This window comes from Camelus bactrianus, chromosome 21 (genome assembly GCF_048773025.1).
Source record: "Camelus bactrianus isolate YW-2024 breed Bactrian camel chromosome 21, ASM4877302v1, whole genome shotgun sequence".
NCBI lineage: Eukaryota > Metazoa > Chordata > Mammalia > Artiodactyla > Camelidae > Camelus > Camelus bactrianus.
In genome coordinates this window covers 3,909,800-3,929,121 of record NC_133559.1, presented here as the reverse complement: position 1 = coordinate 3,929,121, position 19,322 = coordinate 3,909,800, and the positions used below count along the sequence as shown (strand labels likewise).

The window sequence follows — 19,322 nt, the reverse complement described above, 5'->3', positions numbered from 1 at the left end:
TAAGATGTCACTTCAAACTGATCTGAGGTTCAGTGACATTCTAACGCAAATTCCATCAGGTGTTTTTGTAGGCATTAATAAGCTGATTCTAAAATTCATATGGAAATGCAAAGGTCATAGAATAGCTAAAACAAGTTTGAAAAATAAAGGCAAAAAATATCTATCAACAGAAAAGAACAGAGTACAGAGCCAGCCTCACATATATTTGGTCAATTAGTTTCTGACAAAATTGCAAAGTCACCTCAATAAAGAGAGAACACTCTTCAACAAACGGTCGTAGAACAATTGGATACCTATGTGAAAAAAAGTGAACTTAGATTCATACTCCAATCTCATATTAGAAAATTAACTCAAGATAGATCATAGATGTAAATGTAAAACCTAAAACTATAAAATTTCTAGAAAAAAACATATGAAAAAAAATCTTTGTGACCTTGGGTTAGACAAAGATTTCTTAGATACAACACCAAAATAACCCATAATAGGAAAAAAAAAAAAAAAAAAAGACAAGTTGGCCTTCATCAAAATTAAGAATTTCTGTTTTTTGAAAGACACTGCTAAGAGAATGAAAAGTCAACCTACTGACTGGGAGAAAAACATTCTGACACACTCTCAAACCCAACAGAAAGGAAAATACACCTAATTAAAAACTGGCAAAAAAGTTGAACAGACACATCACCAAAGAGGATATACAGGTGGTGAATAAGCACATGAAAAGTTGTTCAACATCATTAGAGATCAGGAGCATGCAAATTAAAATGATTTGGTGCTGCCCAACACCTATCAAAACACCTAAAATTGAAAAGACTGACCACAAAGTGTTGGCGAGGATGTGGAACAACTGAAACTCTCAAACGCTGCAGGCAGGAACGAAAAATGGTACAACTTCTTTGGAAAAGTTTGGCCGTTTCTTCAGAAGTTAAACCTACATCTGCCACATGGCCCAGCCATCCTACACCTCCGTGTTTTCCCCCAAGAGAAAAGAGAGCATATGTCCATATACAGATTTGCACACAAATGTTCATAGCACCTTTGTTTGTAATATCCCCAGACTGAAAACAAGTATCTATCAGCAGGGAAACAGGTAAACAGATTGTGGCATATCCATACAATGGAATACTGTTCAGCAATAAAAAGGAATTAACTATTGGTACAATCAGTGACATGAATGAAACTTAAAATAGTTATGCTGAGTAAAAGAAGTCGGGAGGGGCTTCAAGATGGTGGCAAGGGAGGACAGGGAGCTTACTCTCTCCCAAGAACACATCAAAAGGACATCTACATGTGGAAAAGTTCTGAGTAAAAGAGGCCAGACAGAAAAAGGGTACGTACGATAACATTCCATTTACAGAAAATCCTAGAAAATATAAGAGTGTACAATGACTGCAGATTAGTGGCTGCCTGGGGACTAGGGCTGTGGGAGAGAGGTGTTACAAAGGGCCTTGAGGAGGCTTCTGGAAGTGATGGATGGATATGTTCTTTATCTTGATTGTGTCAACTTACCAAACTGTACACTTTAACTATGTACAGTTTACTGAATGTCAATTATACTTCAATAAAGCTGTTTAAAAACGATACGCTCTCCTAAAGGCTGCATCTCAGGAAAAACCTTTTAGTAGCTTAGCTAACTGAATATACTGTCTTCATCCATGCTCTCCCACTGAAGGAGTCAAGATTTTAAAATATCTTCTGAAAGGATATTAAGATCACTTTATTCGAGCATTAGATCTGTTGAATCCAGAAACCTCCATCTATCTACATTGATCAAAATTAACCAAAAAGCTGACAAAGCTCCTCTTTGTGCAAACACAGCCCCAGTAGGAAAGTCACCAAACCAGAAAGTCAAATCAGCCTTTTCTATAATCACACTGAAATCCATTAATACCTACAGATGAGTCACAAGTAAAGACAAATAATGCGGTGCACAAAATGCACATAAAGAATAGAGCGTTAAGGGGGAGCTACAAAAGACTCCGAGCTATGAGCACAGAAGATGGATTTATCAAACATGTTTCAGAATTTATTTTTTTAGGTATACACAAATTATTAAAAAGGACAGGTAGTTTCTGTTCTAAGCTGAAGGGAGGAGTTGTGTTACATACAGTCATACACTCATGGGTAAAATGGAACGCAGGGTTAAAATAAGAAACTTTTATGTCCACTTCACATATTCCATAATCTAAGACTTTACTAATGATCTCTGACAGAAGAAAAATGCAACCTCCCTTTTCTAGGTGACCTGAAAAGAAGGAGGGGGAAAGAACGAGGCTCAGAGATGTGAAAGATCACGTTCTCTGTTGACTCAATTGGATCTGGAATTTAGTTCAATGCCTCAACCAAACCCACTTTTCTTTTTCTGCCATTATCAGGGAAAATCACCTAAACCCTGACAACTAATAATATACATACCATGAAAATTTTCCAAACACAGTAAATAGAGAAGAAGTAACCCAGAAAATTAAAATATTTCCCCTTGAAAGTTTTGGAGTATTCTATTCTCTCCTGAGGGAAAACAAACACAAAACCTGGTTAGTCTCAGCAAAACGTAAATTTATACCCCACAATAATATTCCTGCCTCTATGAATCACCGTTCAGGCTGAGCCAACAATTGAAACCACACATGATAATATTAAAATAACAGCAGGAGTAGTGGGCAACGTTTACTGATTACTTTAAGCCAGAAATTAGGATAAACACCGTATATGCATTATCTACTTTAACCTTCATAACAACTTCTGTGAGATGTGTCCTGTTTTCTTTATCTTACAGGTGAGAAATCTGAGGCTTAGTGAGGTTACATAAATTGCCCAAGGTCACATAGCTAGTGAGCTGGGTCTCACTCAGGTCTGTCTGCTTCCGAAGCCTATGTGAACCTCTGTACTATATGGATATCCCTGTGAAGTGACTCTCAAAAAGGATCTAAATAGTCTGGACAATCTTAACTTAAGAGATTTTGCATATTTAAATTATATTGCATTTTAGACGTAAACAGGAAAGTTACTTCTTGCATTAGGTCACTTCTTGATCTGGATCCTTTAAAATAAGGCTAGACCATAGCAGTAGGTGTCTTATTGCTCTTACAATATTACTAACTTATACGGGAATAAGAAGCAATCAGAGGAGCTGCCGTCAGAGCCACCATCCTGGTCTCGGCTCAGTGGGGAGCGGTGTGGGCCACCTTCCTGGATGCTGAAAAGCTTCTTCTGACGATCCCACTAATTTCTATTTTTGAGAGTCTTCCATTAAGGATTTTGCTACTGGGAGGGGCAATGTCATGAAGAGTGAAGACACCTAGCGCTTCACGGCTAACACTGAAGCCATGAGGCGTCTCTCGTCCTGCTTGGCCACAGAGGACACTGAAAAGCTATTTAGTCTTGCTCTCTCTCTCCGATCATATTGGTAAAAATCACACTTCGGTTTCCTTGCTCTGTACCTTGGTAGCATACAGATCAGCTGTTTCCAGAAAAAGCTGCCTGCTTAGTTCTTCCAAAGCATCCACTTCCTGTTGAATAACAGTAAGATCTGGCACGAAATGGGCATTAAGGTTTAACTCACATAGAAGTTTCAAGGAATAGCAAAGATGAAAACATATGCTTTTTGGTCTCTTCTATAGTGGATCTTAGGAATTGCTCCTAGTTTCAATTTCCCATTTCACAGCCAGCAGCACTACAGAACAGATTGCCCAACCTCAGACACAGGTGTGTAAAAGATTCGCCACCAAGAGCATCACCACCAAACACCCACCACTCAGTTTCTCACTAGCTCAAGTGGCTCAGGTGGATGGCTCTGTTCATTTTTTGCTTTACCCACTTACAGTAAGGCAAATGTAACATTTGACATCTCGAATGGCTACACAGTAAGAAAAACACCTACAATAAAGCAAAGGTTTCTCCTGAATTAGCTGAATGAAACAATGTTAGGAACGGGAACTAACATTTGCTGAGCTCTAACACAGGCTGGGGTTTACAGACACTACCTCCTTGGTTCTTTACAGACATTGCCTCCTATTATTCCCACAACACTCCCATGAGATAGGTATTATTATCCATTTTGCAGATAAGGAAAGTAAAGCTCAGAGAGTCAAGTAACTTGCTCCAAGTCACACAGCTAGTAGGTGCGGAAGCAAAGTCAGACGTGCCCGACTCCAAGGCCTGCTCTTTCCATTACGCTGCGCCGCTTGCCGAGAACCCAGTGAGGTCGTTTGTGTGATTATTCTCTCCGTGTAGGAAAGGGCTCAGAGCAGTTAAATAATCCTGACACTTTGGCTGACTTGACTTAGGGTCCCTAAGATAGCTGAAACCTAAGCATTGGTTTTTATGAATTTTTAAGTAATAAAAATAGTAAAGATAGCTCCTTCTAAAAAAAAGCATGGACTTTCATCCAAATCCTCCCGCCTCTCTGTGATTTTTCCCACTATTTCCCAAATCAGCAAATGCCCTTCAGGTCCTTCCTCAGTGGTGAGTGGCTGCTGTTTGGCAGGGTCCAGGCCACTGAACCAAAAAAAGGGTTTAACTAGTTACATGTCTGCCTCCCTCATGAGTAGGCAGTGCGCTCCCTGAGGAGAGAGGCTGTCCTCTGCTCACCACTTTACCCCTCAGCACTCTGCCTGGAAATAGGAGATGTGAAATAACTGTTTCCTGATTAAATTAATTCAAAAGCATCCTTTCCCCCTCCTCTCCAGTGGTCATCCTACCCCTTTTTTCCCCCCTCCTTTTTTTGGTCTAATTCTCATCTGCATTTGACACCAGAAAGATATGTCATTATTTATAGCATAAATATGTTACATTCTTTCACTCCAAATGAGGCAAAATGGAAACTGTACTTCCTTAGGCTAGAGAAGGAAGCAGGAATATGCTATCTCACTCCAAGTCCCCCCAAACTTGGGCTTAGTAGCCTGGTAGCTGCAAAGAGATTTGGTTACTTAATTTGGGAATTAGCATAACACCGCAACCAGCTGGACCAAGAACCCAATCTCCTTGCTTCTTTAAAGTCAGTGGAGATACAGAATTGCTTAAAATTTGTTCAGGAAAACTGACTGCTTTAGAAATGGGCCCTTACAGTCCCATATACAAACCATCCATTCTGGGGAGCCATCGTTTTGCAGTGGGAAATATAATAGTGTAGTGGAAAGAACTAAGAAGAGACCACAGTTCTGGTCTTGTCTTTGCCACAAACCACTGTGTGACGTATGGGTCTATTTTCTCGTCTGTAAAATGGGACGACTGAGTTGTTAGGACCCCTTCGGCTCAAAGACAATGGTTTTATGCTCCAGTGATTTTCAGTGGCTGTTGGAAGATGATTCTGTGCACGCTGTATTGCCTAAGCCTAGCCCTGGCCAGCTGAGCTCTGATGCTGCCAGGGCTCTCAGAAGAGACTAGCCCAGTACAACTTTCTTCTGCTTTTGGTCCAGAGCTGAGAAAAAGAATCAAGCAGAGATAAAGGATACTTTCACTCCCTGGTGCTGAAGTGGTAACACTCTTTATCATTCCCCAGAATCCTGATGGTTTGTTATGCTCCTCCCCCTTCTGGAACATAGTTCTCCGTGTCATTGCCATCCTGAAATGAAAGAAAATAAAACCTCAGCAAGGGAAGCATGGACCCTCATAGTTCATTCTCATTCACCTTCCAGTCTCATAACTGCCCCTTTCATCTGCTGAGCTGTTCAGGGAAGGAATCAAATTCTGGAGTCACACTTTTCCACTATTGACAACTGAGGGCAGACTAGCCACTCCTAGAAGCAAGGCGGCCGAAGCAAAGGAGCATAGAGTTGGAGTGGGCAAAAATCTGAGGACTGGCTCTGCTGCCTGGAAGTTGTGAGACCTTAGAGTTTTCATTTCCTCATCTCTGGATGATTGTGAAGATCAATGAAATAATATATAAGAACCCATGTGGTCAACTACAAAGTGCTGTACACATATTAATAATTATTACTGTTATCATTTAAGGACGAAATACAATAATAGCTCACATGTCTAGCTAAAGGATAAGGTACAAGGTAGGAACTCAATAAATGTTTCTCTTCCTCCTTTATAAAAGTAGACAAAAGAAAAAAAAAAAACAGGAAAATCACATAAACCTGGCCTCTTCTAAAACATCATTCTCCCTCTAATGCCAATCTCCCCCCATGACTGAGTAAACCAACAAAAACTTGTCCTTCCTCTTGCCCTGTCAGTCTACGCAGGATCCACCGCCTCAGTGGGAGTGGCTGGCATGTCCAGCCCACCATGTAGGTATTAAGAACAGGGTCCTTGTGAGGAAAAATAAGATCATTTGTGTATACACGGTTACCTGAAGGGTATCATGGACCAAGGCCTATGGGCTTAAACCAGGATGAGTCTAACAAAAATAGCTGTAGAACTAAAGAAAAATTTAACTCAAGGTGGATTATTTTTGGGTGACAAGAGACAGAAGCGGTAAGGATGAAGAAGCAGCGTTGGTATTTACTGTTAGGACCAATGCAGATGGTACCAATGGTACCAAATACTGAATGATATTTCTGTGGGCAAAATTATTTAAGCCATCGGCTAAAATGATATTAAGAACAAAGAATATTGTGTATTGGTCATATTGACTTGACTGTCTCCTCCTTAAAATGACATTCACCTGGATACTTAGTGAATGAAATACAGCTCCAAGTTGTAGCTCTCTCTGCCTTTTCCTTTAATCACATGTGTTCAATGTAACTCAGCATTGTTGGAAGATGTCGTTAAAAACCAAGAAGAGACTCAGACCCAGGGAGATTTTGACTTGGCAAGACTCGTAAGTCTTAGCTTTCCTACTCTCACAGTTGGGAAGGCTGGAACGAGAAGGAAGAGGCTGTGTCCCACTCATCTGGAAGTGCACAGCAGCCCACTCTGCTGGACTTAAGGGAGGCAGAGGGAGCAGAAGCACAGACGCCCACCCCAGGCGTCCTTTGTTTCAACGTCTATAATACAGCAAACACAATGACAGTGCAGGGGAACTGGCTGAGTGTGTAAAGGTAGGGGACACTGTATTGTGGACTCACAACAGGCAGAGATGGAATCACTAGAAGAAGTGAAGGTTGGCTGCACACGGACAAGCATGGCCTTGTTATAAACAACTCACCTTCACTTTCAAACTTTACCACTTAACTCTAAACCAATTTTGCTCTTACCAAATAAGTTGCAGATGAAAAATAAATATTCCCATATTAAAAAAGGTAATAATAGCAAACTTCCTGAGACATGGTGAAAAGGAATAAAAAACAATGTGAGGTACTACAGAAGTAGATGACTTTTATCTTGAACTTTTCTTCACTGTCGTCACCACCGCCTTCATGGTCATTAATCATCACTATTGCCTCTTTATGATAAGCGTAGTCCAGGACAAGGAATCATCTACTCATTATTAGCTGCATGCCATTTAAAAATCCACATTGTGGAAAAACATATGTACTTGGCGGAGGTTTGGTGGTAGTTTGCAAGTGAAGAAGCTGAAAAACGTCTCCTGTGGTTTAAATATGCCATTCTGTTGTTTTCTGGCCCCCATTGCTTCTGGTGGGAAGTAAGCAATTACTTTTCTTTTTTAATTAAATGTTTCATTTTGAGGTAACTGTAGATTCACATGTGGTTGTAAAAAAAAAATACAGACATACCATGTACCATTTCCCACCTTTCCCCAGGGGACGCAGTTTGTGAACTGATGGTACAGTATCACACCCGAGGCACTGACACTGACACTAGATACAGAACGTTCCCATCACCACGAGGGTCCCTCACGTTGCCCGTGTACAGCCCACTTCCCTCCTCTTACATCCAACCCTGCTTTAACTTCTGGTGCAACTGCAAATCTGTTTTCTATTTCCATTTTGTCAATTCAAAAATGTTATATAAACAGAATCATACAGTATGTAACCTTTGCAGATTGGCTTTTTTCACTCAGCATAATTTTCTGGAGAGTCGTCCAGGTTGTTGCAGTAGCTCGTGACTTTTTTTTACTCAGCGGTATTCTGTGGAACAGATATACCACACTTCGTGTAACCATTCATCCATTAAAGGATAGCTGGACTATTTCCACTTTCGGCTACTATGCATAAAACTACTATAAACATTAATGTGCAATTTTTTTGTGTGAAGCCTAAGTCTTCATTTCTCTGGGATAAATGCCCAGGAATGCAACTGCTGGGTTTTGTTATTTCCATTTTACAGATGAGGAAACTGAGGCAAAAAGCGGTAAAGTCACACCATGAGTTGTAGGTCAAAGATTGAGACTCAGACCGTCTGAATCCAGAGCCTATGCTTTTACCCACTGTGGTAACAGATTTCTAGAAATGTCACTTTGAAGACATACACTTTAAAAGTATTTACTAAATAATAAAAGCAACAACAACAGCTGGAAGACTTAAAGGATTTTTTAAAGTAGTTGGAGAAAAGGAAGTTGAAAAGATTAAAACCAGGCATAAATAAGTTTGTAAAAATGCAGGACAATAGACTTTTAAAACATCCAATGCAGAATACCTTCAAATATGAAAGTTATTCTAATAATTTATCTCAAGAAAACTTATCCAAAGTCAGGAAGTAAGGCTAAATTTGAAAATTTTCTTTCACACAAGATTAGACACCAAGTCTTTGATGGTACCCTAACTTTAAAATGCATGAGCTGAAATTCCCCGTTAGCACCAATTCATAGTCAAATCACCTTGTTGAGAACTTCTAACATCACAAGTTTTTTAATGTGTTGATATCTTACCTTTTCTTTTTGCTTATGATCATGTCCATGGTCTGGAGCAGTCGCCGTTCCAGGGCTAAGATATCTGTGTCAGTCACATTCCTATAATAAGCACAAACTGTTAGCAACGTTTGGGGTTCTATTTTGGGCATAACACAAGGCAGCTGGAGAAACACATAAATCTCAACCGCTACCTGGTAGTTCAAGGGTCTGTATCTTTCTGGAGAATATTAAAATGACTATAATAAGCAAAAATGCTTTTGTTGTCATTTTTTATAGCGAATACTTCTGGGGCCTCAGGGAAGTGGAAGGTAACTAGCTCTCTCATAGACTTTCTTAGCTTTGATCCAGCGACATTTAGGATACATGCACACACACACGTTTAACTTCACATGGTCATCCACTGTTCTCCTTTTGGGAGGACTGATTGGCTGAAGTTGGGATTAGTTGACATTGCTGTCCACTAGAAACGTGCCTTAAAAAAATAGGGGTAAGGAGCGAGTGGAGAAGGTCAGACTGAAATGGCCATTTAAAAAACAGAAGACAAATAATAAGTGCAAGCGATGTAAGTGATAAAACTTATTTAGAAAGACTCCTAGGTCGATGCCCATAAGGACAGAGAATAAAAAGGCAGTGTCATAGATCTAACACTTAAACATTAATGACGGTGGCTAGATGTGACATATGTTTTCAAGAAGTAATGGGAAAAAAAGAAAAGAGACAAAGTTCTCATTACCTGAGGAAGTAGGACATGTAAGTGTATGGGCAGTTCACAGCACCAAATCCAGAAAGAAGAGCCATGAGAGTCACCCCAATCACACCTACCCGGCTGATGAGCTGTTCTATGGACAAGATCCCTAAAAATATCAAAACACATTAAGGCCAGGAGATATAGATAAAACGGCTTTCATTTGCACTGCAAAAGGACTTGTCACTGCAAATGGCAACCATTACATTTAATAACTTACATAAGCTAAATTTTAATTATTAATATGTAGATTTTATATAAAAATACATAAAAGTCTGTTGATTTTCTTCTTATTCCATATGCTTCCAGAATCATCTCTATTATTTGGTGATAGTAATATTAAAATAGCAACAACACTTATAAATAAACTTTTTAAAAATTAAAAAAAATTTTGGGTGGGGAAAGAGGTAATTAGGTTTTTATTTATTTATTTATCTTTAATGGAAGTACTGGGGATTGAACCCAGGAACTTGTGCATGCTAGGCACGCGCTCTACCACTGAGCTATACCCTCCCCTGCTAAATAAACTTATCGACTGTTCACTCAGGGTAGTGTGAAAGCTAACAAAGCATAGTACTTTCAGCAAAAAGCTTTGCAAAAAAAATTAAGAAAGTAAATCTTCTTGAAAAGTATCAATAGCAAGTAACACTTTTCACTGTAGTTACCTTCAATCTACACACTTTCCCCTCAGGTCATAAACTCTTTAGCTATGTCTTATTCATTTTTTCCACCAATAACCACATAATGCATCTAATAAATGAGCTGAATTTATAGATGAATGAGCAACTCAAAGGTAAATACTCAGATGTATTCCAGTTATCAACTGTTTCCTATATTTGAGAATGCTAAAAATCAACTCAGTAGTTAAAATGAATGCTGTTGTTCATGTATTTGGGGTAAGTGAGAGAAAGCAATGCTAAGGATAATGCAGGAGGTTTGGTAGCACAGGAAAACCCAGTTTAAATCTGTTTTCAATTCTTAGCTCTGGGTTAGAACCCACCTCAGCCATTCACTCCCATGGCCTAATACCAGAGCTGCCATGCAGGACTTCCGTTAGCTTTGAATCTGAACTTCCAATATTCAAGTCCTCTTGCTTCTTTATTTCCACTCCACCACTTGCGAGCTCACTGCGGCCTCTGGTCTCTGGTCTTTCGCTTCCTGGCCCCTCCCCACCTTCCATTTCCTTCTTCACAGAGCTTGGACTCAAAGCTTTTTCGCTTTAACTTCTCTCGCCGGGACTCTCAGTCCCCTACTCTCCTCCTGCAGCACCGAGACCCTGCAGACTCCCAACCCGGGGTCAGTCTAACACTCCGCCTTCCCTGTGCCTGTGTCTGAGCTGCCTCCACTGCTAGAAGCACACTGACATTGGCGCCATTACAGGCTTACGGCCTCAAGACTTCACAGAGCTCACAGCACTGCTAAGGAATCCTGTCTTTGCTCGTGGTCAGTCATCTCTCCCTCTTCCCCTCAGCAGATACTCTTTAATCCATTTTTCCAATCTTTTTTTTTTTTTTAGCTAATGCCCCTATTACATAAGAAAGAAGTTACTAGACATAAACTACCTTCACTCTACTGAAAATATTTATGTCCGCAACCATCCTCCCAACTTGCCTCCCTCAGAACAAGACAGCACCCAGAGCTGAAGACTTTTGATCTAATTCCCCTTCCACTCGCTCCAAAATCTTGTTCCGCTGCCTGTCCTCTCTCTCTCATATCGTCAATCTTTCCTTCTTTGCTGGTTCTTTCCTTTCCGTTTCAAGTCTCATTCCTGAGATAAAAAGTCTGTCCTTCGTCTTGATTTCATCTCTAGTTACCAATCCTCTATATTTACCCCTTAAAAGTCAAGCTTCTTTCACCTCCATTTATTCCTCAGCTGGCTGCAATTCATCTTCATTTCATTCATTCCCATTCCTCTACGCTGAAAGGCAGTGCTTTCACTAATAATCATAATGGCAGTGCAATAGGTAACATTTACCAAGCACCTGTTATGTACCAGATAATGTTTTAAATATTCTACTCGTATTAATTCATTTAATCCTCATAATAACCCTATGAAGTAGATATTACTGAATATTTCATTCTACAGATGAGGAAATGGAGGCACAGAGAGGTTAAGTATCTTAGTTAAGGCCACACAGCTAATGAGCGGCAGAGTCATGATTCAAACCCAAACAGTCTAGCTCCAGAGCTTGGGCTGTTAGGCATTATGATAATATGGTCATGAATTTTCTTCTTGTTGCAAAAGTCAGCAACATTTTCCAATTCTGGTTTTAGTCAATCTTTAATGACACTGAATCATTCCTATTTAAAATTATTTTCCTTTTTGGCCTTTTATACCACCATTTCCTTCAGTTTTCCCTTTTCCTTCTCTACTTGCTTTTTCTTGATCTTTTTTTGCTTTGCATGGGCCAGGATTCCCTCTTTCACTTCAGTCTATACATTTCCCTTGGGTGATTTTTGCCTATTTCCCCAGTTTCATCCAATGGCATTTAGCTGATGATGTCCAATTTTTTAGATTCCTGGACTTATCTCCAAGAAGACAGATAAATCCATACCTTTTGCCTAAGTTCCTGATTTGTGTATCCAATTGCCTACTGAGTATCACTTGGATGTGCATATGCAACTCAAGTTCAACATAATCCTAGCTCAAATTACGGTCCTTCTTCTGTATTACCTTAGAAAATGACACCATCAAATATTTAGCCAAATTAAAAAATCTATACTATTAGCCTCTATTCTGTCTCTTATTTCCCCTTGAATATATCAGTCTTTTTTTTTTTTTTTAAACCTCATGAGTTTATGTCTCTTGTGCCTTCTTACTGGGTCTGCCTTTGGTCTTGCCCTTTAAATCTCAGCTTGAAATACCACTTCCTCAGAAAGGATGACTCTAATCGCTTGCATTTAACGTGATACCCTTATCCGCATTATTCTCTATCACGGCAACCTGTTTGTTCCTTAATGACAATGACCACAGTTGGCAATTATTTGTTTATCTATTTACCTCTTTACTGTTCAGTCCCTCTTCTAGATTTTAAGTTTCAGGAGGGCAGAAACCAAGTTTATTCTGTTCATGGCTATATCTCTAGTACTTCATATTGATCTAGGTGCTCAGTAAATATTTGTGGCATGTTCAATGAATGAATAAGTCCTTATCCAAATTCTGCTGATGCTACTTTCCACATACCCCTTGAATTTGCATCCTTTATATGAAAAAATCATGTCTTATTGATCTTTGCTTTCCTTACTGCCTGGCACATGGAAGGTATTCAACAAATGTTTGTTGACTGTGGCTATATAATTATCACCCAATAATACTAAAAAAAAAAAAATCCAAGGGATTAATACAGGTTGTCAAAAATAAAAAACTGGAAAAATGTCCCCTCTACTTTTATTCTCTTTAAGGTGGTGTCCCTTTATTAAATATCTTTTTTTGGTTTAAAGTATTCTGTAGACACTATCTGCTTAATGTCAGCATTTTTGTGAAGAAAGGTCAATCGTTAGAATTCCTGTTTTCCAGCTCATAAATGGAAAGTCAGGTGGACGAGGCGGCTTGCAGAAGACATCTCACCGTTGCCACTGGCTCACACAGACTCCCTGCAGCTTCATACGCTTTCCCAGCCTCTCTCACTCTTTCCCACCACGGAATGCCTTCTGCCCATCCTAGGTTCAAGCACTGCACAAAGGGTACTTTTACAGACATTTTTTTCCCCATTGCAGGTAGGGATTAAGGCTTAGAGGTTTCTGGCAGAAGTTGTACTGGTTGTTGGAACTGTCCTGGAAAAGCTCTGAAAAGGCAGCATAAGCCCGGCTACTGCTCAGGCAGGGCCTAACCTTGCCCTCCCACTTACTTCCCTAGAGGATCAAATTAATTAGATACTTGAACATTCAGAAACAAAACCAAAATGCTTATTTACTGGAGCACAAAGGAAGGACTAAATCTGAAACTATCTCCCTAGCTCTTCCACTCAGTGTATTCTTCAGGATATTTCCATAGGATTTTTAAAAGGGATGAATGGAGGGACAATAATGTGATGATTCTCATCTCCCCTGGGGCATGGTCTGGCTGCACTGGTCACGTGAGCTGACTGCTCACAAAAAGAGAAAGGCACCAGTGTCACACTGCTGGGCCACCTGTGAGCTGTACTGTCACCGCAAGCAGCCCTGAGGTCCTTTCGTAACGGTCGTCCCTCGTTTCTAATACCACAAACAAATCTGTCTGGGGGTCTACTTGAAGTGGTGTATGTAAGAGTTACATTATCAGGGCCTCTCTGCTCCAAATCCTTCCACACACTGGCATGGGAATGCCGACCATATCAGCAGATCCTAAATTCCCATCTAGAGTATTACGTTCTTGAGCTCAACTACCACCTTGGAGAGACTCAAAAAATTTTTTCATTCACTAATTCAATAAGCATGTTTTAAACACTTACTATGTGCTGGGTTCCACACTAGGCACTGGGGAAACAAAGATAAATAAGATGTAATTTCTGACCTTAGGGAGCTCACAGGTTAACGAGAAAGTCAGAAAAGGAAACAAGTAATCGTTAAGTTTTAAAGGTGATATAAGGGCACTGAGGTTGGAGCAATTAACATCTCCTAACGATGGCCAGGGAAGTCTTCTTCGAGGAACTGACAAGAGCTGACTATTGGGAAACTAAACAGGCATTTTCCAGGCAGACAAGAGGTGAAGGATTGTCCAGACTAACGGAACAGTTCTAGACACTGTAAGTAATTTGGTAGGGCTGGAGGACTGACAGAGAGAGCAGCTGTCAGGCCTTGGAAGGTTTTATATGCCACGTTAAGAGTTTGAATGTTTTTGGTAGGCTCGTGTTTCTTAACTTTTGGGACCTTCTTTAATGTTATTTGAAATTTCAAAATAGCTATTTTTGTTTTTTTAAATACACAGCTATTTAGGATGTTGCATACGCTGTTAAAAACTGCACACTTCCTCTGATCCTCCTGCAGGAGGCTCTCATAACCTCTCTCCCCAAATCCCCGCTCCAGGCAGTGGGCAGACTCAGAAGGACGCATGGGAGGTATGGCAGATTCATGACACTGGTTCATTCAACGTTTATTCCAATGCCCTTTCACTACAGAACCTGGAAAGCCAGAGCTCTTTCCCAGATTTCCTTGAAACTAAGGTTTGAATGTTACCTAGGTTGCATCAAAATTCACATGCCTATGTCAGACCTCAAGTACATAAGTGAATAATGTGGAAGTGTTGACAGCACTTGGGAGCTGGAGCAGATGGGGCAGAGGGTCTGATGTCAGGTCCCCGATCACAGGCCCTGAGTGGCAGGTGACAACTTTCATGATTTTTCCCCTAATTTAGTATTGTGGTGTGGTTGGGTGTTTCTCTTTCCTATGCAGCATTTACGTTGGATGTCCTGCTCGCCTAGAAATTCAAAAAACTCCCTGATACACTATAATAAATCACTTTCTGCTTTAAACTAGTTAGATTCTGTTTTCCGTTATAAGAATCTTGATAGACACAGCAGGATAGTGAAATGAAAAGACGTGTATATATTTTTTTTAAAAGCTCCAGTATGAAAGTTCCAGTATATTTATTACAGGTGGGCTCTCTAATCAATCAATCAATCTATCTATCTATCTATCTACCTACCTACCCACCCACCCACCTACCTATTTCTGGAATAGTTCTAGAAGAACCTGCTAGCTGAGAGATTTTTGTTCATTGTTTTAAGCGCAGAAATTCGGGCTCTGTCCATGACCTGTTCTTGTATTTAAAACGAAATTTTTTGTGTGAGGAGAAAGGCACTGACTCCTAAAAAGCTTTTCATCTACTAATTATGAGTGTTTTATGTCATTGCTCTTTGTCAAATGTATACACTCCCTAAAGACGATCTTTATTGTCACTTGAACAGTGGCCATTTACCTTCTGGGTCACGTACCTCTTTGGGAATAAAAGCTTATGGATACCTCGCCTCCGAATACACAAACAAATTAGGAGTTTGGAATTAACATACACACACAACTATATTAAAAAACAGATAAACAACAAGGACCTACTGTACAGCACAGGGAACTATATTCAGTATCTTGTAATAACCTATAATAGAAAATAATCTGAAAAAGAATATACACACACATACACACGTAGAACTGAATCACTCTGCTGTACACCGGAGACCAACACAACATTGTAAATCAACTATACTTCAACTTAAAAAAACACACACAAAAACACATACAAATATATTCCCATAATTCTGCATATATCAGGAGGTTGAAGTTAAGGATATCTTTCTCTACCCCACCTCCCCTTAAAGTTTATTCACTAAAGTCAAAACTTCTGCTCTAAAATGATGGAAATCTGTTCGAAAACCAGCATTTGATACCTCCTAGTATGAAACAAAAATTCAGTTCAAAAACAGACATATTTTTAGAGAAATAACTTGCTATATTTCCCACAATCAGTAGTTGAAAAAATTGATTTTTTTCAAAATCAGAAAACTATAAATAACCCTTTCCCCTTCCCCACCACATATACACTCACCATGTTTTGGGCTGAGAATGGGAAATGGATCTCCTAGCTTCCAGAAGAAATACATGAAGGTCAACCATAAGAGACAGGAAAAAAGCAGTCGCTGTTTATGCACTAAGAAAGAGGAGACAAGATGAAACAGATTTATGCTAAAAAGCTTTCTCTACTTAAACATAGGGGACCATGCTAATTAGTATCCGGCTGGCCTACTCACTTGGTGAGTGAGTGATGGAACAATATAATATTTAGAAATTGCTTTCTTAACCTCTTACCATCATAAGAGAAATCTGGCTGAAATTAAGATGTGGGTTGCGAGTTAGGGGAGGCTTTTTTTTTTTTAAAGAATGCAAGAAGTCTTTTAAAATGACAGTTAATGGGGTTAAAAAAAAAGGTCACTTTCTGATAAGGTATCAATAACAATCCTCAGTACAAATCAAAAAGTACAAACAGTACCCTGGGTTGGAAAAATGAAAGAAGAGACATTATAGCAGAGACAGAACTAAAGCTGTGGCAGGAGGATAAATGACCTAATCATTCACACATTTATTTTGTGCCAACCTTTTAAAGATACTGTGTGTGAGGTGCCCCCAAAGGTAGTTACTGAAAGTAATGCAGAAATGAAGCTCTCCACAGCCTCAACCCCCAAGAATACTCATCTTAATCCATGTGCCGACACCAGAGGGCAAGATACTCACATAGTCGGATGTTGCTCACAATAAAATAGCCAATGTAAAAAGGCACCATGAAAACCAGGATCAACAGAATTACACACAGGTTCATTTTCCAGTGAAAGTAACGGGAGCTGAAATAAACGTCGAAGAACATCACTAGGAGGGGAGAGGGCAGTGACTCCCACACTCTTTAGTCTTTCAAAGGATCTCTTGCTCTTCAAACTCAATGCTGAGTATATCCCCGCTAATCATTCAACTAGGCTGTTACTATCTGCTCATTTATAGAGCTTATATTTATAGAGTTCTGAAAGGTATGTATGGCCATCTTAACCTTCTAAGAATTTCACCTATTAAATGGAGAATGTCAATACTCTAATTATATTCATAGGCAGAGTGTAATAATATATATCAATATATACTATTACTAATAGAATTCACTTACCACTGGGAGTCTTTTTTTTGGGGGGGGAGTCTTATTTCAATATAAGAGTTATAAGAAAATAAATGTTAATAACAACATGTGTTATAAAGACTCACCAATATGTCTGCATCCTCAATATAAACATCAGATTTGCATGACTATTTTACTACTGCTTATAAAATATATTTCATTTATTGATGAAAATAGTTTTAGGACTTTTTCTTTTTATAACAATTTATTGAGATATAATTCATCCATTTAAAGTGTGCAATTTAATGGTTTTTAGTATATTCACAGAGTTATGCAGTCATCACCACAATCTATTCTAGGACATTTTCATCACTCCATAATGAAACTAGTACCCATCAGTAGCTACTCCCTTTCCTTTCAACCTCCCCAGCCCTAGGAAACCACAATAGACTTGTCTCTATGGTCTTGAATACTCTGTTCATTTCATATTCATGGAACCATGTAATTTTGATCTTTTGTGACTGGCTTCTTTCACTTAGCATTATGTTTTCAAGGTTTATCCCCGTATGGCATCTATCAATACTTCATCCCTTTTTATGGCTGACTAATATTCATATCATTGTATGGATATACCACATTTTGTTTACCCATTCACTAGTTGATGGACATTTGGGTTCTTCCACTTTTTAGCTATATAAATAGCAATGCTATAAACATTTGTGTACAAGTTTTTGTGTGGACATAGGCCTTCATTTCTCCTAGGAATGGAATTGTTAGGTCATATGATAACTCTATATTTAATTTTTTTGAGAACTGTCACTGTTTTCCAAAGTGGCTGCATCATTTTATCTTTTCCACCAAAGCACATGAATGTTCCAATTTCTCCAGAGCCTCGCCAACACTTGTCACTGTCTTCTTGATTACAGTCATCCTAGTGGGTGGCAAGCCGTATCACACTGTGGTTTTGATTTGCATTTCCCTAACAGCTAATGATGCTGAGATCTTTTCACGTGCTTATTGCCCATTCGTATATCTTATCTGGAAAAATGTCTAGTCAGATCCTTTGTCCATTTTTAACTTGTGTTGTCTTTTTATTATTGAGTTGTAAGAATTCTTTATATATTCTGGACAGAAGTCCCTTATCAGGTAGGTGATTTACAAAAATTTTCTCCCATTTGTGGGGTATCTGTTCACTTTCTTGGTGATTTCCTTTGTATTTATTGATTTTAAACTTACTTAGGTCTTGTTTCATTTCCTTTGGATATATTCCCTAAAATGGAATTGCTGGATCACATGGTAGTTCTATTTTTAATTTCTGAGGTGCCTCCACACTGTTTTCCATAGTGACTGTACCAATTTACAATCCCACCAACAGTGCACAAGGGCTCCCTTTTCTCCACATCCACAACATGATTTGTTCTCTCTTGTCTTTTTGATGTTGGCCACTCTAACAGGTATGAGGTGATATCTCACTGTGGTTTTAACTTGCATTTCCCTAGTGACTAGTAATGTCGAGCATTTTTTCATGAACCTGTTGGCCACCTGTAAATCTTCTTTGGAGAGGTGTCTATTCAGGTCCTTTGCCCATTTTCAAATTGGATTATTTGGTTTTTTTTGCTATTAAGTTTGTATGAGTTCTTTATATGCTTTGAATATTAACCCGTATCAGATACATGGTTTGCAAATATTTTTTTCCCATTCCATACATAGGTTGTTTTTCTCTTTTTTTGATGGGTTTGTTTTTTTTTTTTTTTTTTGCTGTGCAGAAGCTTTTTAGTTTGTCATAGTCCCATCTGTTTATTTTTAATGTTGTTGTTTGCGCTTTTGCTGTGGTTTCCAAAAAATCATTACGAAGACCCATGTCAAGGAGTTTTTTACTGTTTTCTTGTAGGAGTTTCAAGGTTCCAGTTCTTACATTTAAGTCTTTAATCCATTTCAAGTTATTTTTTGTGAGTAATGTAAAACAGGGGTCAAGTTTCATTCTTTTCCGTTTGAATATCCAATTTCCCCATCACCGTTTATTGAAGACACTGTCTTTTCTTGATCGAGTATTCTTGGCTCCCTTGTCAAACATGAGTTGACAATATATGCTTTGGTTTACTCTGGGCTCTTGAATAAAATCCAGTAACTAGCGTGTAAAATAACACTCGCCTCGTCTCAACAGTCACAGATCTGCATCTAGCTCGTCCAAGAAAGGTTTGGATTGTTAAAGAACGTTTAAAAGTAGGAGTCAGAACATACTCCTGTTTTACCATATAAGTTCTTTATTTATCTCTCAAGAGACCATAATTATCAACTCTGATTTTCAAAAAAGGAAT

General features: G+C 39.0%; 1 protein-coding gene across 3 annotated transcripts in view; it reads right to left on the bottom strand.

Annotated features, from left to right (window-relative positions):
• The window catches only part of GPR89A (G protein-coupled receptor 89A), a 45,579-nt gene that overhangs the window by 17,391 nt on the left and 8,866 nt on the right, over positions 1–19,322 (bottom strand). For 2 of the 3 annotated variants that reach the window (XR_012501259.1, XM_045505273.2), the window contains exons 4-10: positions 16,638–16,744; positions 15,955–16,056; positions 9,426–9,546; positions 8,711–8,791; positions 5,448–5,557; positions 3,435–3,529; positions 2,410–2,502 (exon numbers count right to left, since the gene is read on the bottom strand). Coding sequence is in view for 2 of the 3 variants with exons in the window: in XM_045505273.2 (XP_045361229.1) it covers positions 2,410–2,502; positions 3,435–3,529; positions 5,448–5,557; positions 8,711–8,791; positions 9,426–9,546; positions 15,955–16,056; positions 16,638–16,744 (709 nt within the window). In the remaining variant the exon portion in view is untranslated. The remainder of the gene's footprint in view (positions 1–2,409; positions 2,503–3,434; positions 3,530–5,447; positions 5,558–8,710; positions 8,792–9,425; positions 9,547–15,954; positions 16,057–16,637; positions 16,745–19,322) is intronic. The other variant, XM_010968220.3, reaches the window with a different exon arrangement.